The sequence below is a fragment of the Labrus bergylta genome, chromosome 15 (genome assembly GCF_963930695.1).
Source record: "Labrus bergylta chromosome 15, fLabBer1.1, whole genome shotgun sequence".
NCBI classification, from domain to species: domain Eukaryota; kingdom Metazoa; phylum Chordata; class Actinopteri; order Labriformes; family Labridae; genus Labrus; species Labrus bergylta.
The window spans coordinates 763,494-789,745 of record NC_089209.1 but is presented as its reverse complement, the minus strand read 5'-3'; the positions used below and the strand labels follow the sequence as shown (position 1 = coordinate 789,745).

The 26,252-nt window shown below is 47.7% G+C and overlaps 1 protein-coding gene and 1 long non-coding RNA gene across 7 annotated transcripts in view; one reads left to right on the top strand and one right to left on the bottom strand.

Annotated features, from left to right (window-relative positions):
- cdc42bpb (CDC42 binding protein kinase beta (DMPK-like)) overlaps nucleotides 1-22,676 on the bottom strand; it is a 36,873-nt gene extending 14,197 nt beyond the window's left edge. For 3 of the 6 annotated variants that reach the window (XM_065963923.1, XM_065963927.1, XM_065963924.1), the window contains exons 1-19: nucleotides 21,938-22,676; nucleotides 19,937-20,028; nucleotides 17,102-17,185; nucleotides 14,072-14,167; nucleotides 13,761-13,909; nucleotides 12,196-12,289; nucleotides 11,397-11,597; nucleotides 10,883-11,131; nucleotides 10,415-10,649; nucleotides 8,189-8,299; nucleotides 7,961-8,094; nucleotides 7,636-7,878; nucleotides 7,372-7,482; nucleotides 7,046-7,290; nucleotides 2,298-2,403; nucleotides 1,844-1,968; nucleotides 1,390-1,495; nucleotides 1,136-1,198; nucleotides 9-157 (exon numbers count right to left, since the gene is read on the bottom strand). In XM_065963923.1, the coding sequence (XP_065819995.1) occupies nucleotides 9-157; nucleotides 1,136-1,198; nucleotides 1,390-1,495; nucleotides 1,844-1,968; nucleotides 2,298-2,403; nucleotides 7,046-7,290; nucleotides 7,372-7,482; nucleotides 7,636-7,878; nucleotides 7,961-8,094; nucleotides 8,189-8,299; nucleotides 10,415-10,649; nucleotides 10,883-11,131; nucleotides 11,397-11,597; nucleotides 12,196-12,289; nucleotides 13,761-13,909; nucleotides 14,072-14,167; nucleotides 17,102-17,185; nucleotides 19,937-20,028; nucleotides 21,938-22,106 (2,762 nt within the window). In that variant the 5' untranslated portion in view covers nucleotides 22,107-22,676. The remainder of the gene's footprint in view (nucleotides 1-8; nucleotides 158-1,135; nucleotides 1,199-1,389; nucleotides 1,496-1,843; nucleotides 1,969-2,297; nucleotides 2,404-7,045; nucleotides 7,291-7,371; nucleotides 7,483-7,635; nucleotides 7,879-7,960; nucleotides 8,095-8,188; nucleotides 8,300-10,414; nucleotides 10,650-10,882; nucleotides 11,132-11,396; nucleotides 11,598-12,195; nucleotides 12,290-13,760; nucleotides 13,910-14,071; nucleotides 14,168-17,101; nucleotides 17,186-19,936; nucleotides 20,029-21,937) is intronic. The other 3 variants (XM_065963925.1, XM_065963926.1, XM_065963928.1) reach the window with 2 other exon arrangements.
- On the top strand, nucleotides 14,882-16,141 carry LOC136182734 (uncharacterized). The gene is made up of 2 exons (XR_010668783.1): nucleotides 14,882-15,359; nucleotides 15,745-16,141. It is a non-coding gene; the product is annotated as an uncharacterized lncRNA (long non-coding RNA).
- Nucleotides 22,677-26,252: the final 3,576 nt, after the last annotated feature.

The following is a 26,252-nucleotide window of genomic DNA, read 5'->3' as shown; positions in this document are numbered from 1 at the left end:
GGTGTGACCTCTCCAGGCTGATGTTAGAAGCCTTCATCCTCCTCAGCTCGTCCTGCAGCAGCTGTTTGGCTCTGATCTCTGCGTCCAGAGCCGACTGCAGCTCCAGACGGGCCGACATGTCCAGCTTCTGACTGCGCCGCACCTTCCACAGGGGGTCCTGAGGGGCGGGGCATATACAAAAGGGGTGGGGCAAATGTAAAAGGGGCGGGACAAAGGAGGGAGGGAGAAAGTTGGTGTTACTGGTCAGCACATCAAAACAAAAAGTTGTGTTTCTGTTGTTTATCAAACAGCTGATCAGGCCAAGCCCCGCCCACATCCAACAGCAGGTTACCAAGGCAACAACCCAGACCAATCAGGTGCTTTCAGACAGCGCTCAGTCACACCTGAACCCTGAGACCATCTTGGTGTAGGTCAGATTAAATGAACTGTGGAGGAACACTCGCCGTCTAAAAGCACCGTCACACTCAGGTGATGATTCAGCCAATCACAGCAGCCTGTGATGATTCAGCCAATCACAGCAGCCTGTGATGATTCAGCCAATCACAGCAGCCTGTGATGATTCAGCCAATCACAGCAGCCTGTGATGATTCAGCCAATCACAGCAGCCTGTGATGATGTCACTGATGATGTGACACTCCTGGAGCCCCTCCCTCTTAGACCCCTTCAGAGGGTTAGACCCAGAACAGTTTCAAGGATCCCTTAAACCATGGTTACCATGACAACAAGCCTGGAAACCCCCTCAAGGATGGCTGAGGTCTTCTTCAAGGACCCTCAGAGTAACTCAAGGACCCTCAAGGACCCTCAGAGTAACTCAAGGACCCTCAAGGACCCTCAGAGTAACTCAAGGACCCTCAAGGACCCTCAGAGTAACTCAAGGACCCTCAAGGACCCTCAGAGTAACTCAAGGACCCTCAGAGTAACTCAAGGTCCCTCAGAGTAACTCAAGGACCCTCAGAGTAACTCAAGGACCCTCAGAGTAACTCAAGGACCCTCAGAGTAACTCAAGGACCCTCAGAGTAACTCAAGGACCCTCAGAGTAACGTGCGAGCCAAAAGCCATGCAAGCCTCTTAGACCCCGCCTACAACGAGGGAGAGTGACTCCTGATTGGCTGGAAGCAGTGACTGACACACTCACCCTCCTGTCTCCACCAATAGGAGGCCACGGCTTCTTAGGGGGCGTGGCCAATCCTGACTCAGGCTGAGACGGCAGATTGAAAGAAACATCAACACACACACACTAACAACTAATACTACAGGTACACACAGGTGTGTGTGTGTGTGTGTGTGTGTGTGTGTGTGTGTGTGTGTGTGTGTGTGTGTGTGTGTGTGTGTGTGTGTGTGTGTGTGTGTGTGTGTGTGTGTGTGTGTGTGTGTGTGTGTGTGTGTTACCAGAGGTCTTGTTCCCAGACTGGAGCTCCTCAGGGTCTCCAGCTCCTCCGTCATCTTGGTGGCGAGAGCCTGAAGGTAACCACGAGCGTCTTTCTCATCACTCACCCTGCACACACACACACACACAGGTGGGACACAGGTGAGAGACAGGTGAGAGACAAATGAGACACAGGTGAGAGACAAATGAGACACAGGTGAGAGACAGGTGAGAGACAAATGAGACACAGGTGAGAGACAGGTGAGACACAGGTGAGAGACAGGTGAGAGACAAATGAGACACAGGTGAGAGAGACAGGTGAGACACAGGTGAGAGACAAATGAGAGACCGGTGAGACACAGGTGAGAGACAAATGAGAGACAGGTGAGACACAGGTGAGAGACAAATGAGAGACCGGTGAGACAGGTGAGAGACCGGTGAGACAGGTGAGAGACAGGTGAGATAGATCAGACTCACCACTGGATGATCTCAGCGATCTGAGCCTCCCAGTGAGCGACGCTCTCCTTCTTAGAGGAAATGTCCTGAAGGTCGTCCTCCAGCTGACGATTCTGAGCGGTCAACCTGTCCACAAAGGAGCACAGCTGAGGAGGAGGAGGGGGGGAGAGAGGGGGGAGGGGAGAGAGGGGGGGGGGAGGGGAGAGAGAGAGGGGGGAGAGAGAGAGGGGGGGGAGGGGAGAGAGAGGGGGGAGAGAGAGGGGGAGAGAGGGAGGGGAGAGAGAGAGGGGGAGGGGAGAGAGAGAGGGAGGGGAGAGAGAGAGGGGGAGGGGAGAGAGAGGGAGGGGGAGAGAGAGAGGGAGGGGGGGAGAGAGGACAGTTATTTAGTGAGCATGTGCACAAACAGCATATTCAGATACTCGTATTGAGTGATGGCTTGGCCCCGCCCCCTCAGGTGTGACAGGTGTTCAGTCACCTTGTCGGTCTCAGCAGTCAGTTTGCGGTTCTCTTCTGTCAGCAGGTTCTTCTCTCGTTCATGTTTCTGCTTCAGGTCAGATACAGCTTCATCCATCTCCACCTGCCTGAAGACACACACACACACCTGGATCAGGACTCACACCTGGATCAGGACTCACACATACACCTGGATCAGGACTCACACACACACCTGGCTCAGGACTCACACACACACCTGGATCAGGACTCACACACACACCTGGATCAGGACTCACACACACACCTGGATCAGGACTCACACCTGGATCAGGACTCACACACACACCTGGATCAGGACTCACACACACACCTGGCTCAGGACTCACACACACACCTGGCTCAGGACTCACACACACACCTGGCTCAGGACTCACACACACACCTGGATCAGGACTCACACACACCTGGATCAGGACTCACACACACACCTGGATCAGGACTCACACCTGGATCAGGACTCATACACACACCTGGATCAGGACTCACACACACACCTGGATCAGGACTCACACACACACCTGGCTCAGGACTCACACACACACCTGGATCAGGACTCACACACACCTGGATCAGGACTCATACACACCTGGATCAGGACTAACACACACACAAACCTGGATCAGGACTAACACACACACCTGGATCAGGACTAACACACACACAAACCTGGATCAGGACTAACACACACACAAACCTGGATCAGGACTAACACACACACCTGGATCAGGACTAACACACACACAAACCTGGATCAGGACTAACACACACACAAACCTGGATCAGGACTAACACACACACAAACCTGGATCAGGACTAACACACACACAAACCTGGATCAGGACTAACACACACACAAACCTGGATCAGGACTAACACACACACAAACCTGGATCAGGACTAACACACACACAAACCTGGATCAGGACTAACACAAACCTGGATCAGGACTAACACACACCTGGATCAGGACTAACACACACACCTGGATCAGGACTAACACACACACCTGGATCAGGACTGACACACACACCTGGATCAGGACTGACACACACCTGGATCAGGACTAACACACACCTGGATCAGGACTAACACACACCTGGATCAGGACTAACACAGACCTGGATCAGGACTAACACACACCTGGATCAGGACTAACACACACCTGGATCAGGACTAACACAGACCTGGATCAGGACTAACACACACACCTGGATCAGGACTAACACACACCTGGATCAGGACTAACACAGACCTGCATCAGGACTAACACACACACCTGGATCAGGACTAACACACATCTGGATCAGAACTAACACACATCTGGATCAGGACTAACACAGACCTGGATCAGGACTAACACACACACCTGGATCAAGACTAACACACACCTGGATCAGGACTAACACACACCTGGATCAGGACTAACACACATCTGGATCATGACCAACACAGACCTGGATCAGGACTAACACACACCTGGATCAGGACTAACACACACCTGGATCAGGACTAACACACACCTGGATCAGGACTAACACACACACCTGGATCAGGACTAACACACACCTGGATCAGGACTAACACACACACCTGGATCAGGACTCATACACACCTGGATCAGGACTCACACACACCTGAATCAGGACTCACACACACACACACCTGGATCAGGACTCACACACACACACCTGGATCAGGACTCACACACACACCTGGATCAAGACTCACACACACCTGGATCAGGACTCACACACACACAAACCTGGATCAGGACTAACACACACACCTGGATCAGGACTAACACACACACAAACCTGGATCAGGCCTAACACACACACAAACCTGGATCAGGACTAACACACACACAAACCTGGATCAGGACTAACACACACACAAACCTGGATCAGGACTAACACACACACAAACCTGGATCAGGACTAACACACACACAAACCTGGATCAGGACTAACACACACACAAACCTGGATCAGGACTAACACACACACAAACCTGGATCAGGACTAACACACACACCTGGATCAGGACTAACACACACACAAACCTGGATCAGGACTAACACACACACAAACCTGGATCAGGACTAACACACACACAAACCTGGATCAGGACTAACACACACACAAACCTGGATCAGGCCTAACACACACACAAACCTGGATCAGGACTAACACACACACCTGGATCAGGACTGACACACACCTGGATCAGGACTAACACACACCTGGATCAGGACTAACACACACACAAACCTGGATCAGGACTAACACACACCTGGATCAGGACTAACACACACCTGGATCAGGACTAACACACACACCTGGATCAGGACTAACACACACACCTGGATCAGGACTGACACACACACCTGGATCAGGACTGACACACACCTGGATCAGGACTAACACACACCTGGATCAGGACTAACACACACCTGGATCAGGACTAACACAGACCTGGATCAGGACTAACACACACCTGGATCAGGACTAACACACACCTGGATCAGGACTAACACAGACCTGGATCAGGACTAACACACACACCTGGATCAGGACTAACACACACCTGGATCAGGACTAACACAGACCTGCATCAGGACTAACACACACACCTGGATCAGGACTAACACACATCTGGATCAGAACTAACACACATCTGGATCAGGACTAACACAGACCTGGATCAGGACTAACACACACACCTGGATCAAGACTAACACACACCTGGATCAGGACTAACACACACCTGGATCAGGACTAACACACATCTGGATCATGACCAACACAGACCTGGATCAGGACTAACACACACCTGGATCAGGACTAACACACACCTGGATCAGGACTAACACACACCTGGATCAGGACTAACACACACACCTGGATCAGGACTAACACACACCTGGATCAGGACTAACACACACACCTGGATCAGGACTCATACACACCTGGATCAGGACTCACACACACCTGAATCAGGACTCACACACACACACACCTGGATCAGGACTCACACACACACACCTGGATCAGGACTCACACACACACCTGGATCAAGACTCACACACACCTGGATCAGGACTCACACACACACAAACCTGGATCAGGACTAACACACACACCTGGATCAGGACTAACACACACACAAACCTGGATCAGGCCTAACACACACACAAACCTGGATCAGGACTAACACACACAAACCTGGATCAGGACTAACACACACACAAACCTGGATCAGGACTAACACACACACAAACCTGGATCAGGCCTAACACACACACAAACCTGGATCAGGACTCACACACACACAAACCTGGATCAGGCCTAACACACACACAAACCTGGATCAGGACTAACACACACACAAACCTGGATCAGGACTAACACACAAACCTGGATCAGGACTAACACATACCTGGATCAGGACTAACACACACACAAACCTGGATCAGGACTAACACACACACCTGGATCAGGACTAACACACACCTGGATCAGGACTAACACACACACACCTGGATCAGGACTAACACACACACCTGGATCAGGACTAACACACACACCTGGATCAGGACTAACACACACCTGGATCAGGACTAACACACACCTGGATCAGGACTAACACAGACCTGGATCAGGACTAACACACACACCTGGATCAGGACTAACACACACCTGGATCAGGACTAACACAGACCTGCATCAGGACTAACACACACACCTGGATCAGGACTAACACACATCTGGATCAGAACTAACACACATCTGGATCAGGACTAACACAGACCTGGATCAGGACTAACACACACACCTGGATCAGGACTAACACACACCTGGATCAGGACTAACACACACCTGGATCAGGACTAACACACATCTGGATCAGGACTAACACACACACACACACCTGGATCAGGACTAACACACACCTGGATCAGGACTAACACACACACCTGGATCATGACTAACACAGACCTGGATCAGGACTAACACACACACAATCCTGGATCAGGACTAACACACACACAAACCTGGATCAGGACTAACACACACCTGGATCAGGACTAACACACACACCTGGATCATGACTAACACAGACCTGGATCAGGACTAACACACACACAATCCTGGATCAGGACTAACACACACACAAACCTGGATCAGGACTAACACACACACACACCTGGATCAGGACTCACACACACCTGGATCAGGACTAACACACACACACACACACACACACACCTGGATCAGGACTAACACACACCTGGATCAGGACTAACACACACACACACACCTGGATCAGGACTAACACACACCTGGATCAGGACTAACACACACACCTGGATCAGGACTAACACAGACCTGGATCAGGACTAACACAAACACAATCCTGGATCAGGACTAACACACACACAATCCTGGATCAGGACTAACACACACACAATCCTGGATCAGGACTCACACACACACAAACCTGGATCAGGACTAACACACACACAAACCTGGATCAGGACTCACACACACACAAACCTGGATCAGGACTAACACACACACCTGGATCAGAACTAACACACACACAAACCTGGATCAGGACTAACACACACACCTGGATCATGACTAACACACACACCTGGATCAGGACTAACAGACACACACACCTGGATCATGACTAACACACACCTGGATCAGGTTGTAGACTCACCTGTCCCTCTTGTCCTTGTCCAGCCGGTCTCGGATCGTCAGCAGCTCCTTGTTGGCGGCGAGCTGGGCCCCCTCGGACTCGTGCAGGTCTTTACGGATGTTCTTGATCTCGGACGAGTGGGCGGAGTCTCTCCTCAGAAGCTCCTCCTCGTAGAACAAGACCTTCTTATCGAGCTCCGCCTTCAGACGGGACAGCTCCTGCTGAGACTCCGCCCCCCCTGCTGCAGCTCCCCGACCCTGCTGAGACTGAAACCAGGACTATGAGTCACTTTTAAAAACTAACATCCAAAAAGTGTGTGAGTGCCAGAGGTCTGTGTGTCTTCTGACCTTTAGGCTCTCTAGCTCCGCCTCCAGTTGTTTGGAGTAGCCCTCGCTGTGCTCCCTCAGCTTCCTCTCCTTCGACGCCTCGGCCTTGGCGTCGTCCAGCTGAGCCTCCAGCTGATAAACACACACAGGTAAACACTGAGGACTGATCTGTTCAGTAAACATTTAGTGGTCTTTGTCTCCCTCTGCTGGTGAAGAGGGGGAACTACATCAGACCAGCTACAGAGTACAAAGCTCCTCCTCCTCCTCGCCACCCGTCTCTCTCACCTCCTTGCGGTTCTTCTCGGTCTTGCGGATCTCCTGCCTCATGGCTTCCATCTTCTGCAGCAGAGCGTCCATCTCGTCCTCCTTGTCCCTCAGCTGACGGGACAGACGCTGTTTGGCCGAGCGCAGGTCGGCCATCCTCTCCGACAGCTCCGAGAACTCCTGCAGGGCGAGCTTCCTCTGAGAGTGCGCCTCCTTCAGCTCCTTGGTCTGACTGCGGAGACGCTCCAGAGAGTCCGCCAGCTGCTGCTCTCCCAGGAGACAGGTGAGGTTAGACCTGGTCCAAACACACCTGAGGACAAGTGTGTGTGTGTGTGTGTGTGTGTACCTTGTGCACTTCGTCCTTCTCCTGTCTCAGGGTCTTCACCTGCTTCTCCAGAGTTTTCAGTTTGGAGGAGGAGCTCTCGTAGTCCTGTCTGAGAGAGACCGCCTCCTCCAGCTGGTGCTCCAGCCTATCAGAGTCTAGAACAGCAGAAGGGGCAGGGCTTACTCACTGAACAATATCTTAAATACTTCCTCACTACTGCTGGTACATGTAGTCCTGTAGTCCTCTGACCTGCCAGCTTCTTCTTCAGACGCTCGATCTCCTCGTTCAGTTTCTTGATCTCTTTGTCTCGACTCAGAGTTCCTCCTCGAGACGACGGAGCCTGAAGAGCCTGAGTGGACTCTACACACAGAGACTACGTCAGCATGGAGAACTACACCCTCGCAGTATGACTACACCCTCACAGTATGACTACACCCTCAACTACACCCTCACAGTATGACTACACCCTCACAGTATAACTACACCCTCGCAGTATGACTACACCCTCGCAGTATGACTACACCCTCACAGTATGACTACACCCTCACAGTATGACTACACCCTCAACTACACCCTCACAGTATGACTACACCCTCAACTACACCCTCACAGTATAACTACACCCTCGCAGTATGACTACACCCTCAACTACACCCTCACAGTATGACTACACCCTCACAGTATAACTACACCCTCACAGTATAACTACACCCTCAACTACACCCTCGCAGTATGACTACACCCTCACAGTATGACTACACCCTCAACTACACCCTCACAGTATGACTACACCCTCACAGTATAACTACACCCTCACAGTATAACTACACCCTCAACTACACCCTCACAGTATAACTACACCCTCACAGTATGACTACACCCTCACAGTATAACTACACCCTCAACTACACCCTCACAGTATAACTACACCCTCACAGTATAACTACACCCTCACAGTATGACTACACCCTCACAGTATAACTACACCCTCAACTACACCCTCACAGTATAACTACACCCTCACAGTATAACTACACCCTCACAGTATAACTACACCCTCAACTACACCCTCACAGTATAACTACGCCCTCACAGTATAACTACGCCCTCAACTACACCCTCACAGTATAACTACACCCTCACAGTATGACTACACCCTCACAGTATGACTACACCCTCACAGTATGACTACACCCTCACAGTATAACTACACCCTCACAGTATGACTACACCCTCACAGTATAACTACACCCTCACAGTATGACTACACCCTCACAGTATAACTACACCCTCACAGTATGACTACACCCTCACAGTATAACTACACCCTCAACTACACCCTCACAGTATAACTACGCCCTCACAGTATAACTACGCCCTCAACTACACCCTCACAGTATAACTACACCCTCACAGTATGACTACACCCTCACAGTATAACTACACCCTCAACTACACCCTCACAGTATGACTACACCCTCACAGTATAACTACACCCTCAACTACACCCTCACAGTATAACTACACCCTCAACTACACCCTCACAGTATGACTACACCCTCACAGTATAACTACACCCTCACAGTATAACTACACCCTCAACTACACCCTCACAGTATAACTACACCCTCACAGTATAACTACGCCCTCACAGTATAACTACACCCTCAACTACACCCTCACAGTATAACTACACCCTCACAGTATAACTACGCCCTCACAGTATGACTACACCCTCCACTACACCCTCACAGTATAGCTACACCCTCACAGTATGACTACACCCTCAACTCCACCCTCACAGTATAACTACACCCTCACAGTATAACTACACCCTCCACTACACCCTCACAGTATAACTACACCCTCAACAACACCCTCACAGTATGACTACACCCTCACAGTATAACTACACCCTCAAAGTATAACTCCACCCTCCCAGTATAACTACACCCTCAACTACACCCTCACAGTATAACTACACCCTCACAGTATGACTACACCCTCAACTACACCCTCACAGTATGACTACACCCTCACAGTATAACTACACCCTCACAGTATAACTACACCCTCACAGTATAACTACACCCTCACAGTATGACAACACCCTCAACTACACCCTCACAGTATGACTACACCCTCACAGTATGACTACACCCTCAACTACACCCTCACAGTATGACTACACCCTCACAGTATGACTACACCCTCAACTACACCCTCACAGTATAACTACACCCTCACAGTATGACTACACCCTCAACTACACCCTCACAGTATAACTACACCCTCACAGTATGACTACACCCTCAACTACACCCTCACAGTATGACTACACCCTCAACTACACCCTCACAGTATAACTACACCCTCAACTACACCTCACAGTATAACTACACCCTCAACTACACCCTCACAGTATGACTACACCCTCACACTATATCTACAGTTCAGTACTCTGAGGAGGCTCACCCTGCAGTTTTCGGTTCAGTTCCTGTTTCTCCTGCTCCAGACGGCGGATCCTCCTCTCAAACGCCTCCACCTCCTGCCCTCCTCCACCTCCTCCTCCCCCCACCTCCTCCTGGCTGAGACCCACCTGGCTCACCGAGCTGCGGTCAGAGAAGCAGCTGTTGGTGGTATAGGTGAAGCCCACGAAGGGGAGGTGCTGACCAGTAAAACCAGTATGAGACACCGGTGGGCTGATGTCCTGTAGAAGAGACACAAGTCAGACTAGACTGAGTCTTTATTCTCAAGTGCTTAAAGACTAGAAGGAGGACCTGAAAGACCGGGGCAATGACGATAGTAAGGAACCATATGAAAGACTAGAGGACGGACCCTTCAATGATTAAGGCAGGACCTGTGAAACTAGAAGGACCTGAAAGACTCGGGGGACGTCCCATCAGACCTGTCTGTTGACTCTAACAGGGTTAGGTTCCTCACCGGGTTCTTGAGAACATCGTCGTCCACGTCGAAGTTTGATGTGTCGGTTGGGGAGGACACGTCAGGGATGTACGGGGCCTCAGCAGAACGGATGTTGTCCCAGTCAATCCCTTTGAAGAACGGGTGACTCTTGAAGTCAGAGATCCCGTTCACACCGAGTCGGCCTTCCCGTGAGCAGAGGAGGAGCTGGATCAGGTCTTTGGCATCCTCGGACACGTCGGTGACATGAGAAGGGAACTGGAAACGATCCTGGAGAAAACCACAGAAGAAGAAAAGAAACAGAAGAAAAGCCTGTTAGGACGTGTTAGACAGGAAGGTACAGACAGACAGGTTGAGAGACAGACAGGGCAGCAGCTGGAGGTCCTGTGGGGATCAGGTCTGATTTAGACAAGGAAGTAGGACGAGAGTCTAGAGACAAACAGGAAACACTGATTCTGTTAAAGGAAGAGTCCACAGAACACAAACCTCTTCACACAGGACTTTAAAAACACGGGCTGAAAACCTTTGTTCTAACCTCGTGGTTCATGATTTTCCCGTACGTCTCCACCAGAGACTCGGCATAGAACGGTGTTTCTCCGTACAGCATCTCGTACATGCAGACCCCTAGAGACCACCAGTCACACTCTGGACCATAGCGGCCCATCCCGTCCTCCATGGCCTGCAGGATTTCTGGGGAGATGTAGTCCGGAGTGCCCACTGCCACCGAGGACTGCACCTGTACCGAGAGTACCAAGACCACAGGACAAATCCTGAGTTTAGGAAGACCCAGACCAACAACCTAAACCTGGATAACTTCAGACTAAACCTGGATATCTTTAAACTAAACCAGGATAACTTTAAACTAAACCTGGATAACTTTTACTAAACCTGGATGACTAAACCAGGATAACTTTTACTGAACCAGGATAACTTTAAACTAAACCAGGATAACTTTAGATTAAACCTGGATAACTTTAAACTAAACAAGGATATCTTTAAAGTACACCAGGATAACTTTAAATTAAACCAGGATAACTTTAAACTAAACAAGGATATCTTTAAACTACACCAGGATAACTTTAAATTAAACCAGGATAACTTTAAACTAAACCAGGATAACTTTAGATTAAACCAGGATAACTTTAAACTAAACCTGGATAACTTTAAACCCCAGATTGATAACTTTCAGTAAACCAGATAACTTAAAAAAAGAAAAAAGAAAAAGAAAAAAGAAAAGCCCCAATTATCCTGGATTTAACCAAATTAACTAGTCTGAACCAGGTTTTCCCAGAAACTCATGACGCTAGCCTTAAACCGGTTTAAGTGCAAGTTACCGTGCCGTCCTCCATCATGCGGAGACAGGACCCAAAGTCGGCCAGGCGGATGTGCCCGTTGACGTCCAGCAGGACGTTGTCTGGTTTGATGTCTCTGTGAAACAAAAAAAACACATTTACATCAATACAACACCTGTGACCCTGATTGGTGACCAGGAACCAGTCCAGGTGAGCTCAGGTACAGCAGTGAGGGCTGCTGAGCCACAGGAGGAAAACATGGACGCCCCACAAACCGCTCAGACTAAAACAGGAAACAGGTCAGACTGATGGAAACGCTGTAAAAGGAGGTCAGAACTGCTGACAGTTACATGAGCTAACACAGGCTACAGCTTCTTCTTCTACAGTTAACTAAAGTTTCTTCTTCTACTGTAATGACCCTTAAAAAGGGAGAAGAAGTGTTTTTCTGCTGCTACCATCATACAGTATAAACAATGTGATTACAGCAGCAGTTTGTTTTCCTCTGAATTATTAGGACTGACTCTAAAGACACAAGTCCCCAAAAGACTACAACACCTTTAAAGAGTCCATAATCTGCCCTTTTTGGGGTTCATATATTTAATCTATGTTCCTACTTTTGTACGTTCACAATAGATAAAGTTTTAAAAAAGTGTCTGTTTTCATGAACTGCTCCTCCTTGCTCCCTCTACGCTCTGAGTCCGTCAGCTACACTCTGTTGAGCCCACATTGTTAGACCCCACGTGGGCCAAGTCTGCTCTGATTGGTCTGCCGATCCGCTCTGTCGTTATTGGTCAGTTGCTCAGCACGCTTCTCGGAAATTTCAACATGAGCTGCTAGGCCACAACGAGCCAATGGGCTTAGATCAGTGATCTCACACTGACAATGACATCGCACTGACACATTTTTATCGAGGGGGGCTAGAACCGAGCGTTACATGCAGCTAATGCTACAGCTAACAGGAGGACGTAGGAGAAGCTGCGTTTCCGCAGACTTTGAATTTTTGCACATAGATGTGACTAAACATGCACAGGACACTTAGAAAACACACTAAAGAGCAGATAAAACCAGAAAAAGAAGAATATAGGACCTTTAAGTGTAGAGTCGTACTGGGACTCATACTGGGAGGACTGAGGGTATAGAAACACGAATGGAATGCGGCCCAGTGTCCGTTTCTGCACAGGAAGTAAGGTCGAGGCTGAGCTGGCTGGACAGGAAATAACTACAGTTCCCAGAGGACACTGCTGCCAGGAAGAGCCCACTTCCTCTGATTCTCTCTCTCTCTCTCTCTCTCTCTCTCTCTCTCTGAATATCACGGATTGGTAATGGGGGAACGAAGCTATTGCCCTTTCTGTGCAGCCATCTGAGGTAGTAACAGAGGAGGGACAGGGGCGAGGCGGGACCGTCGAGGCATGATTGGCTGAGTGTATGTGTACATGTACGAGTGTGTATAAGTCCAACTCCCATCGTTTCTCTACACGTCTTGATTTAAGGCAATATGAGTTCATATAACAACAAACACAACCAGTACAGGTAGGGTAACCATGGTAACCAATGTATCCAGTACCCAGTGTGACAAACACAACCAGTACAGGTAGGGTAACCAGTACCTGTGGATGTAGTTCTGCTGATGGATGGAGTGGATGGCGAGCACCATCTCGGCGACGTAGAACCTGGACATGTCCTCCGGCAGACGATCCTCAAACTTACTGAGGAGAGTCAGCAGGTCGCCGCCCACGTAGTAATCCATCACCAGGTACTGCGGTGATACACAGTGTTAGCATAGCAACAGTTCTACTAGTAGCAGTGTTAGCGGTAGTGTTAGCAGCAGTGTTAGCATAGCAACAGTTCTACTAGTAGCAGTGTTAGCAGCAATGTTAGCAGCAGTGTTAGCAGCAGTAACAGCAGCAGTCGTACTAACCAGGAAGTTTTCATCCTGGAACGCATAGTGCAGAGTTGTGATCCACTGACTGTCTCCTTTCACCAGGACGTCTCGCTCCTCTCTGAAACACGCCGTCTGTACACAGGACACGCTAACATGATCAACACAACACGCTAACATGATCAACACAACACGCTAACATCACACTCTCACATCAGTAACACTTTATAATAACCATCATCTATAAAGGGTTAATAAGGGTAAATAGATAGTTAATTAACCATTAGTTAATAGTTATTTACTGTTAACAAACAATGAAATGATAGTTAATAATGTTTGCTAATGATTTGTAATGCTATAGTTTGTTATGTTAACAGTTTATTGATGCACACATTATAACATTTCATACACTTTATAAAGTGTTTGTTAATGATGACCAAATGATTTATAAACCTTTAAGAGATGGTTTATAAAACATCTATAAACATTACAGAGAGACATGGACCAGATATTTATTCATGGTTTGTAAATATTTTATAAAGCGTCTATTAACATTATTTGGATGTTATTATAAAGTTGGAACTGAAGATTATAATCCCTTATTAATACTTTGTACTTTGTAGAGCATCTATAAATATGTTTTAGATAGATAATTAATATTTTATCAATGATTAATAATTGGTTTATAAACCATCTACAATCATTATCCACGCCATTTTGTGCGCCCCATTAAATGTTTGATAGATGACCTATAGAAGACTAATTGTTTGCACACCAATAACAGTATTGAAAACACAACATTTTACAAACCTTTAAGTTAATGTTAAGTTAGTGTAGCCCAGGTTTAACTATGACACTTTAATTTTTAAAACATTCCTTTATTTTAAAAATAACATATGTAGTGGAGGTGTAACTCGAGATATAAAGTTATTGAAAGATAGTTAGAAATGATTTTATGCCTAAAGAAGATTGAAACAACAAATACTATCATATCTAGCTCTCTGATCAAGTCACTACTAAGGGTTAACTTTCTGTTGTTGTCTTTGAGTGATTTGATGAGTTTGTAAGTGAACCAATCGGTGAACTCTACAAGTCAGTGAGCCGACCAATCGGCTATCAGCTAGCCTTCGCTCAGGCTACGCCTTCTTTTACTCCCGCGTTAGCTCTTTTGCTGCTGTAACGTGAACAGCTGCATTTACTCACTTGATGAGACGAGAAATCATATTTAATTAAATAGAACTCATTCATGTATATTGCCCATACTGAGGAGAGCTGTGCCTGAATCCACCGTCATCGCTGAGCTAAGGCAGTGAATTCAACTTCAGTGGTGAATTGTTAATGTAGCCTGTTTGGCTAGCGCCAAAGTCGTTAGCATTTATGCTAATTGTCGCTAATTGGTGTGGCCATGTTAAAGTGCTAACGATTTCAATGATAATGTGAGATTGTGGTATTAAAATGCTAATATGGTCATCAGCCATAATAAAGTTAGCATGATACTGTCTATTGACTGTGGAAAAGCTAATGATTTTGTCTGTTGGTTATAAAAGGGAAATGTTACTTTTCCATTCTGGAAAAGAAAAACTAAACTGAGATTTTGATTTGCCTTATGGGTTTACAAAAATATTAAGCTCTTTTTATTTTCATAGCAGCCTGTAGTAATTGATTTGATTACAGAATGATAACTGAGAGAAATGATCTGGCCTCATTTCTAGGTCAGGTTTTGGTGACGGGTTTGAAATCATCGGAGAGCCCACTCCATTCCAGAGGAATACGGATTCCAGATTGTCCTCAGATCCAGATATTCACAGATTCCAGTGTTTCCAGATTGCACAGATTCCCAGTCCTGTTGGCTGGATGGTGAGCTGGATCATGACTGTGATTTTGACTTCAGAAGGATTTTGCCTTCCTTGCTCATCATGTGGTATGACAAACACTGACACACATTCATAAGGGCCCCAACGGTTGAAAACTGAACTCAAGGGACAAACAGGGTTTTCCTTTCGTTCGCACTTTATTATTTTAGTTTGTTATTTTTCATATCTGTCATACCTGTTTATCTATGTATGTACGAACCATATTTTGAGTATTTAATATACAGGTTCAAACTTTCATTCTGGTGTGGAAATTCTCTTTATTCTCTTTTCATATTGGTCTACATTCACATTGATGTCAACATATAAGATCAAATTCTAATACTGTCTGGAACATTACTAAACTGTAAGGGCTACAGAAGCAATACACATAGAATTGGGGAAAAAACGGTTGCATTAAAATAAAGTTGTCATTTTTGAGTTGTTGTGTTAACTTTTTTTAAAGTCCCAAGACTGTCTGTTTATAAATGTGTTTTACTTGATGTTTTATAAATCACCTAATATTTCATTAACTATAAATATTACTAGCATTAGTTGCAATGTTATAACAGTCATTCACATTTCGTTTATGAATGGTTTATAAACCATGTATAAAGCAATTGTTAGTTTATAAACATCAATTCCAACTTTATAATAACCATCCAAATAAAGTTAATAGATGCTCTACACATTATTAACTATTTACAGATTATAAACATCAGTTCCAACATTATAATCCAGATAATGATTGTAGATGGTTAATAAACCAATTATTAATCATTGCTAAAATATTAATTATCTAAAACATATTTATCGATGCTTTATAAAGTATTAATAAGGGATTATAATCTTCAGTTCCAACTTTATAATAACATCCAAATAATGTTAATAGACGCTTTATAAAATATTTACAAACCATGAATAAATATCTGGTCCATGCGTCTCTGTAATGTTTATAGATGTTTTATAAACCGTCTGTTAAAGGTTTATAAATCATTTGGTCATGATTAACAAACACTTTATAAAGTGTATGAAATGTTATGTGTTCATTAATAAACTGTTAACATAACATAAACTATAGCATTACAAATCATTAGCAAACATTATTAACTATCATTTCATTGTTTGTTAACAGTAAATAACTATTAACTAATGGTTAATTAACTATCTATTTACCCATTATAGATGATGGCTACATGACACACAGACAGAAACTCACCTCAGCTCTCTTTAACATCTCCCACTTATTGAGAATCTTCATCGCATACACTCTCTCTGTGTGCTTCATCTTCACCACGGCAACCTGAGAGAGAGAGGGGCGAGAGACATTAACACTGACTGAGAGAGAGAGGGGCGAGCGACATTAACGCTGTCTGAGAGAGAGGGGCGAGCGACATTAACACTGACTGAGAAAGAGAGGGGCGAGAGACATTAACACTGACTGAGAGAGAGGGGCGAGAGACATTAACACTGCCTGAGAGAGAGAGAGAGGGGTGAGAGAGAGAGAGGGCAAGAGAGAGCGAGAGAGAGAGGGAGAGGGAGAGAGAGAGGGCAAGAGAGAGGGGTGAGAGAGAGGGCAAGAGAGGGCGAGAGAGAGAGGGCAAGAGAGAGGGAGAGAGAGAGAGGGCGAGAGAGACCCTGTTATCAAACACTGCCTCAGGTACTCCTCACCAGGTGTGTGCAGTGCAGGGATGTGATTGGCCGAGAGGAGTGAACCTGAGCAGGTTCCAATAACCTGTCAAACTGTTGTGACACAGAAACACACCTGAAATCTCACACACACAGAGATTGGTCGAGCTGTGTGTGTGTGTTTGTGTCTGTGTTTATTTTGTATCTGTGTGTTTGTGAGGACCAGAGAGCAGACGGTCCTCACAAACACACACGAACCTGTGTGTGTGTTTATATCCTGAGGCTGCAAGCAGGTGTGGCCCCCTGACACACCTTTCCTCTGGTATGTGGACCACACACACACACACACACACACACACACACACACACACACACACACACACACACACACACACACACACACACACACACACACACACACACACACACACACACACACACACACACACACACACACACACACACACACACACACACACACACACACACACACACACACACACACACACACACACACACACACACACACACACACGACTGATTGGCGACCAGTCGACCAGTCCAGGGTGTGACCCCGCCTCTCGCCCAATGACAGTTGAAATCAGCTCCAACAGTAACGCTGCTTTCACAACCAAGAACCCTGAGCGAATGAATCACAAAGACGCCACGTGGGGCGCCGTGTTCTGAGGCCTTGCACAGAGTGAAAACACGGTCGTCAGCAGAGTCGGTGGTAACTGCGCCGCGGTATATAACAGAGGTGTGGCGCTCAAACTTTCCATTAATCAGGAAAACACTTCAAACCTTTAAAATAAAAGCTCTGTAAATAAAGTCTGTAAATATGACTCTGACATCATTATCATTAATATAACCAGATGGTTACGTCAGTCCGGGGCCGTCAGCGTGATGAGTGACAGGAGGCGGGATGAGTGACAGGAGGCAGGATAAGTGACAGGAGATGGGATGAGTGAAAGGAGGCGGGATGAGTGAAAGGAGGCGGGATGAGTGACAGGAGGCGGGATGAGTGACAGGAGGTGGGATGAGTGACAGGAGACGGGATGTGTGACAGGAGACGGGATGAGTGACATGGGGGGGGATGAGTGACAGGAGGCGGGATGAGTGACATGGGGGGGATGAGTGACAGGAGGCGGGGTGAGTGATGAGTGACAGGAGGCGGGGTGAGTGATGAGTGACAGGAGGCGGGATGAGTGATGAGTGACAGGAGGCGGGATGAGTGATGAGTGACAGGAGGCAGGAGGAGTGACATGGGGGGGATGAGTGACAGGAGGCGGGATGAGTGATGAGTGACAGGAGGCGGGATGAGTGACAGGAGGCGGGATGAGTGATGAGTGACAGGAGGCGGGAGGAGTGATGAGTGACAGGAGGCGGGAGGAGTGATGGGTGACAGGAGGCGGGATGAGTGACATGGGGGGATGAGTGACAGGAGGCGGGATGAGTGACAGGAGGCAGGATGAGTGACAGGAGACGGGATGTGTGACAGGAGGCGGGATGAGTGACATGGGGGGGATCAGTTACAGGAGGCGGGATGAGTGACAGGAGGCGGGATGAGTGACAGGAGGCGGGATGAGTGACAGGAGGCGGGATGAGTGACATGGGGGGGATGAGTGACAGGAGGCGAGATGAGTGACAGGAGGCGGGATGAGTGATGGGAGGCGGGATGAGTGACAGGAGGCGGGATGAGTGACAGGAGGCGGGGTGAGTGACAGGAGGCGGGATGAGTGACAGGAGGCAGGGTGAGTGATGAGTGACAGGAGGCGGGATGAGTGACATGGGGGGATGAGTGACAGGAGGCGGGATGAGTGACAGGAGGCAGGATGAGTGACAGGAGACGGGATGTGTGACAGGAGGCGGGATGAGTGACATGGGGGGGATCAGTTACAGGAGGCGGGATGAGTGACAGGAGGCGGGATGAGTGACAGGAGGCGGGATGAGTGACAGGAGGCGGGATGAGTGACATGGGGGGGATGAGTGACAGGAGGCGAGATGAGTGACAGGAGGCGGGATGAGTGATGGGAGGCGGGATGAGTGACAGGAGGCGGGATGAGTGACAGGAGGCGGGGTGAGTGACAGGAGGCGGGATGAGTGACAGGAGGCAGGGTGAGTGATGAGTGACAGGAGGCGGGATGAGTGACAGGAGGCGGGATGAGTGATGAGTGACAGGAGGCGGGATGAGTGATAGGAGGCAGGAGGAGTGACAGGAGGCGGGATGAGTGATGAGTGACAGGAGGCGGGAGGAGTGATGAGTGACAGGAGGCGGGAGGAGTGATGAGTGACAGGAGGTGGGAGGAGTGATGAGTGACAGGAGGCGGGAGGAGTGATGAGTGACAGGAGGCGGGAGGAGTGACATGGGGGGGTGCTTGTTGTCTGTTTACACTATATGGCATCGTGGAGGAACAGGAAGTCTTACCTCTCCAAAAGCTCCTCGTCCAATCACCTTGAGCATCTCAAAGTCGTCTCTGTGGAGCCTCATGTTCTTCACGGTGCTGGTGAACGGTTTCACTGAGGAGAGAGGACACACGTTAATGTGGAGCAGCGTTCATATGAGTCACTGCTCGCTACACGGTCAACACGCCGTGATGCAGTGAGCCTTATCATACACTTTATAGTCCACACACGGTATCCCACAATGCATTGTGAAAGATGGTGTACAACCGATGGTCACTATCCAAGCAATATATCCCATCATGCATTGTGGTTCAGAGATTTTAGGAGAATGCCGTTTGATTGGACTGCTCTCAGGAGCGTGAACACAGAGGTCATTTTTAAGTCTTTGTTTTATTTCAAAGTAAAAGATGGTCGGCGTCAGTTTGTCCCGATGAAGACGAGACACAAGAGTCTGAGAGCGCCAATAAACCAGTTCCAACATTTATTCATTATCTGGAACTGTGACCATCGTTATTGTTGATCCTCGGGCGGCGATGGGCTGACAGCGATGATGTAACTACTGTTGGCGTGTGGCGAATGAGCGAGTAGCGTCTAACATGTTTTTTCATCGTGCTGAACGAATGCACTTTAAAGTTCACTACAGTGGGAGGAGGGAGGGATCTAGGACACAACCAAGGTGTCATTAAGTTTAACGGCATTTTCACATCAGACTCCTCCCCCCTCCCGTCAATGAACCGGACTTTTGGGGTCAAACGTTCTCAGATTTGGGCGAGGGTCTCTGCTGTGAAAACAAACCTCAGTTATTACCTTCATATATTATTACAGTGACATCATAATGTCCTACTGAGGATACACAGACACAGACACAGGTGTGTGTACATGTGTGTGTGTACGTGTGTGTGTGTGTGTGTGCATCACACATCACAGGTGTGTGACACACAGAGGATGTTTCAAAGAGCTCAAACTTTATTTAAATGTTCTGTAGACATGTTATTAATAGCTCAGAGGGAGGAAGTGACATCATCACGGCAGCTGACTGATCATCAGGATCAATACATGAACACAGAAATACTCAGAGTGTAAAAGTAAACACTAATACTCTGGGGGGGGGGGCACTGGGACCCTGCAGACTGCTCCTCATATTTAATTCATCTGCTACTCTAAACTGGGACACACACACACACACACACACACACACACACACACACACACACACACACACACACACACACACACACACACACACACACACACACACACACACACACACACACACACACACACACACACACACACACACACACACACACACACACACACACACACACACGCTTTCAGCTGTGATGTCATGACTGTATAGGAGCAGGTGAAGGTGCAAAACAAAGAGCAGGTAACGTGGAGAAGGAAGGGGGCGTGGCCTGAAGCATCCGTGTTACCATGGTAACTGACTGACAGACACACGTCCTCACTCTGCCCACCCTGAAACCAGACCAGAATAAACCGGGACACGTCTGTAACAGGGTCAGGCTGAACCAGGACAGAGCGGGACTAAGTGGGCCACGGCGTGGAGCTGCGGCGTGGAGCCGCGGCGTGGAGCTGCAGCGTGGAGCTGCAGCGTGGAGCCACGGCGTGGAGCTGCAGCGTGGAGCCGCAGCGTGGAGCCACGGCGTGGAGCCGCAGCGTCCTCGTTTCACCCTCACACCTTCAAATACCTGGAAAACTTTGGAGAACACCCCGATGCCCCCTTCAGACTCTGATTGACCTCCTCAAGGTCCCCTGACCCTCTAAGGTCCCCTGTGGGCCCCCTGTGTGTCCCCTGGGATCACCTGTGTGTCCCCTGGGATCACCTGGGCCCCCTGTGTGTCCCCTGTGTGTCCCCTGGGATCACCTGTGTGTCCCCTGGGATCACCTGGGCCCCACAGTGGCTCCTGAAGGGCTCAGGTATCTTCTATGTTGCTTTTATTAGGTTTTCGATACAAAGACTAAGTCCTGGAGGAGGTCCTGGTCCAGGTCAGGTTCTTACCCCAATCCAGGAAGTCATGGACGTGCTTGTCCCTGCGGAGCGGGGTCTGGGACACTTCTGCGCAGAAGCAGAGCAGCAGGTCGAGCAGCGCCTCCACACTCAGGCAGCCCGCCTCCTTCTGCTCCAGCAGCAGCTCCTCCAGTCTCTTCAGGCGGTCCTGAGCCGACATCGTGCCCGGGAACAGCTCCTCCGCCCCGGCTACAGTACGACACAAGCCCCGCCGCACAGTCCGAGAGCTCCCCGCCGCCCAGCCTCCGACTCCTGCCGAGTCCTGCCGAGCCGAGCCGAGCTCAGCCTGCTAGCTGCGGCTAGCTCGTTAGCTCCTGGAGAACATTCCCGACATTTTATAGAGTCCGGTCGTCGGTGTGTCGGTGAGTGTCCGCCGGTTTCCGTCTTTCCGTCAGTCCGTCGTGTCTGGAGCGGTTCAGTACGTGGGCCCTCCCCGGTCCGTGATCCCGGTCAATCTGGACTCTGCTCTCAGATTCGGGATGTCGGTCAGACCGTCGCCTCTCTCAGGCTGTCCGCGGCGGATCCATGTCCTCACGCAGGTCCCTCAGCTCGGTAACATGTCCGGGGGAACCGGGACGGAACCGGGACGGACTCGGGTCGAACAATACCAACCGTTAAGACCGGGAGGGCGCGCCGCGGGCGTCTTCAGACGGTTTCTGGGTGTTAGAGGAGGCTGCCGGTGTGGCTGCTCGCTGGGAATATGGCTGAATCAGGATCGGATCATCGGGAGCAAGCTGCGCAGCCGCAGACACACTTCCGGTGTCCTAGAGTGTCACAATAAAACGTCAAACAGCCACAGTCCGCCCTGTCTAATCCACTAATCCAATTTAATTAAACAATTTATCAAACAATTTTTTACATAAACAATTTATTAAACAATTTATCAAACAATGTTTTAATTAAACAAATTATTAAACAATTTATCAAACAATTTATTAATTAAACAATTTATCAAACAATGTTTTAATTAAACAATTTATTGGGGCGCGCTGGTGGCGCAATGGTTAGGGCGTGGATAAATAAAGGTTAAATTAAAAAAAAACTCTGAGTCACTGAGTAAAGGTGCACATGCATCTGTGAATCTGAAAATGATTATTTTGTTCTAATAATGACACTAAAACAAAAAGATATGAAATAAGTGTCAGAACATTTTTTAAAACATTATAACCCAAGAGAAAGAGAAGTGAAGAGAGGCATGTTCCTGTTTTATTTATAATGATAGACATATATGTTAGATTTATCAGTCTGACAAACGTGTCATTAAAGTTTAAACATGAGTCACTGTGTAAATAATACATTTCATATTTTCATTTATAAATTCATTGTTTATATTTAAATGTTCAATGGAGGGCATACCATAATAAGAAAACGATAACTCTTTAAAATAATAAACACTGAGTTAATCAGATATTTTATAAAACTAACCCTCTGCGTACTCTTATTGTGAAAGAGAATATCCCGTCACCGGAAGTCGGTACCTGCTGCTCTTCGCTAGCTTGACCCACATGTCTGTCGCTCCCTGAGGAACAGGGAGACCCCGCCTTCCTGCACCGGAAACGCTCTGGACGCATGACGTCATGGCGTGATTGACAGGAGCAGGGAGAGACTGGTACCGCCCCCAGGAAGGAGGGCGGGGGCGGGGGGGGGGGTATCATCTCAGTGACGTCATTAAACACAAAAACAAGTCTTTGTTTATGTTTTGTACAGATGTTTACAAAATACAAATCACAGTAAAACATTCAGTCTGTAAATATCATAAACATTTAATGTTTCTTTGAAGAAATCTAAATTTTCTGAGTTAAAATAAAAACTTTATTGACATTTTACAACTGTTGTCACATGTTTGTAAATATTAACAATTTCAAATTATTGTTCCATTAAATATATTACTGATAAATTTACAATCAAGATATTTATTCACACTTTGATAATTCATCAAATGTTCTACATGTTAATAACAGGAGAGTTTTTATTTGTTTTTCTGTGAGGAAGACGAGCAGATGAAGGCGTGTGCTGCCCTCTGCTGGTCAGAGATGTTTATATTTCTCCAGAAATAATCCATCAGCTGGTAAACAACCTGAACAGAACAGTGGAATCAGACGGAGGGCTACTGTAGAGCACCAAAATACAGAATATGTTTAGTCAGTTGTCAAGTTCAGAGGAACACACCTGAGGAACACACCCGAGGAACACCTGAGGGACACATTACCACCTGAGGAACACATTACCCCCTAGGAAACCCTGAGGAACACACCTGAGGAACACCTGAAGAACACATTACCATCTGAGAAACACACCTGAGGAACACCTGAAGAACACATTACCAACTGAGGAACACACCTGAGGAACACCTGAGGAACACATTACCATCTGAGGAACACACCTGAGGAACACCTGAGTAACACATGACCACCTGAGGAGCACACCTGAGGAACACCTGAAGAACACATTACCATCTGAGAAACACACCTGAAGAACACCTGAAGAACATATTACCAACTGAGGAACACTGCATGCTCGTGGTACCTACGGTCTCTAAATGTACTATGGGAGGTAGAGCCTTCAGTTATCAGGCCTGCTCGTGGTACCTACAGTCTCTAAATGTACTATGGGAGGTAGAGCCTTCAGTTATCAGGCCTGCTCGTGGTACAGTCTCTAAATGTACTATTGGAGGTGAAGCCTTCAGTTATCAGACCTGCTCGTGGTACCTACAGTCTCTAAATGTACTATGGGAGGTAGAGCCTTCAGTTATCAGGCCTGCTCGTGGTACAGTCTCTAAATGTACTATGGGAGGTAGAGCCTTCAGTTATCAGGCCTGCTCGTGGTACCTACAGTCTCTAAATGTACTATGGGAGGTAAAGCCTTCAGTTATCAGGCCTGCTCGTGGTACCTACAGTCTCTAAATGTACTACGGGAGGTAAAGCCTTCAGTTATCAGGCCTGCTCGTGGTACCTACAGTCTCTAAATGTACTACGGGAGGTAGAGCCTTCAGTTATCAGGCCTGCTCGTGGTACCTACAGTCTCTAAATGTACTACGGGAGGTAGAGCCTTCAGTTATCAGACCTGCTCGTGGTACCTACAGTCTCTAAATGTACTACGGGAGGTAGAGCCTTCAGTTATCAGACCTGCTCGTGGTACCTACAGTCTCTAAATGTACTACGGGAGGTAGAGCCTTCAGTTATCAGACCTGCTCGTGGTACCTACAGTCTCTAAATGTACTACGGGAGGTAGAGCCTTCAGTTATCAGACCTGCTTGTGGTACCTACAGTCTCTAAATGTACCATGGGAGGTAGAGCCTTCAGTTATCAGACCTGCTCGTGGTACAGTCCCTAAATGTACTATGGGAGGTAGAGCCTTCAGTTAGCAGGCCTGCTCGTGGTACAGTCTCTAAATGTACTATGGGAGGTAAAGCCTTCAGTTATCAGGCCTGCTCGTGGTACCTACAGTCTCTAAATGTACTATGGGAGGTAGAGCCTTCAGTTATCAGGTCTGCTCGTGGTACCTACAGTCTCTAAATGTACTATGGGAGGTAAAGCCTTCAGTTATCAGGCCTGCTCGTGGTACCTACAGTCTCTAAATGTACTATGGGAGGTAGAGCCTTCAGTTATCAGGTCTGCTCGTGGTACCTACAGTCTCTAAATGTACTATGGGAGGTAGAGCCTTCAGTTATCAGACCTGCTCGTGGTACCTACAGTCTCTAAATGTACTATGGGAGGTAGAGCCTTCAGTTATCAGGCCTGCTCGTGGTACCTACAGTCTCTAAATGTACTATGGGAGGTAAAGCCTTCAGTTATCAGACCTGCTCGTGGTACAGTCTCTAAATGTACTATTGGAGGTGAAGCCTTCAGTTATCAGACCTGCTCGTGGTACCTACAGTCTCTAAATGTACTATGGGAGGTAGAGCCTTCAGTTATCAGGCCTGCTCGTGGTACCTACAGTCTCTAAATGTACTATGGGAGGTAGAGCCTTCAGTTATCAGACCTGCTCGTGGTACCTACAGTCTCTAAATGTACTATGGGAGGTAGAGCCTTCAGTTATCAGGCCTGCTCGTGGTACTTACAGTCTCTAAATGTACTATGGGAGGTAGAGCCTTCAGTTATCAGGCCTGCTCGTGGTACAGTCTCTAAATGTACTATGGGAGGTAGAGCCTTCAGTTATCAGACCTGCTCGTGGTACCTACAGTCTCTAAATGTACTATGGAATTAATATGACATCCATTTCATATTAATAAATGTTACTTATTGTAAAACATCAAGGTAGTTCTTGACCTCTCTTGTCTCGTAGGATTAAGGGGATCATTGTTGTG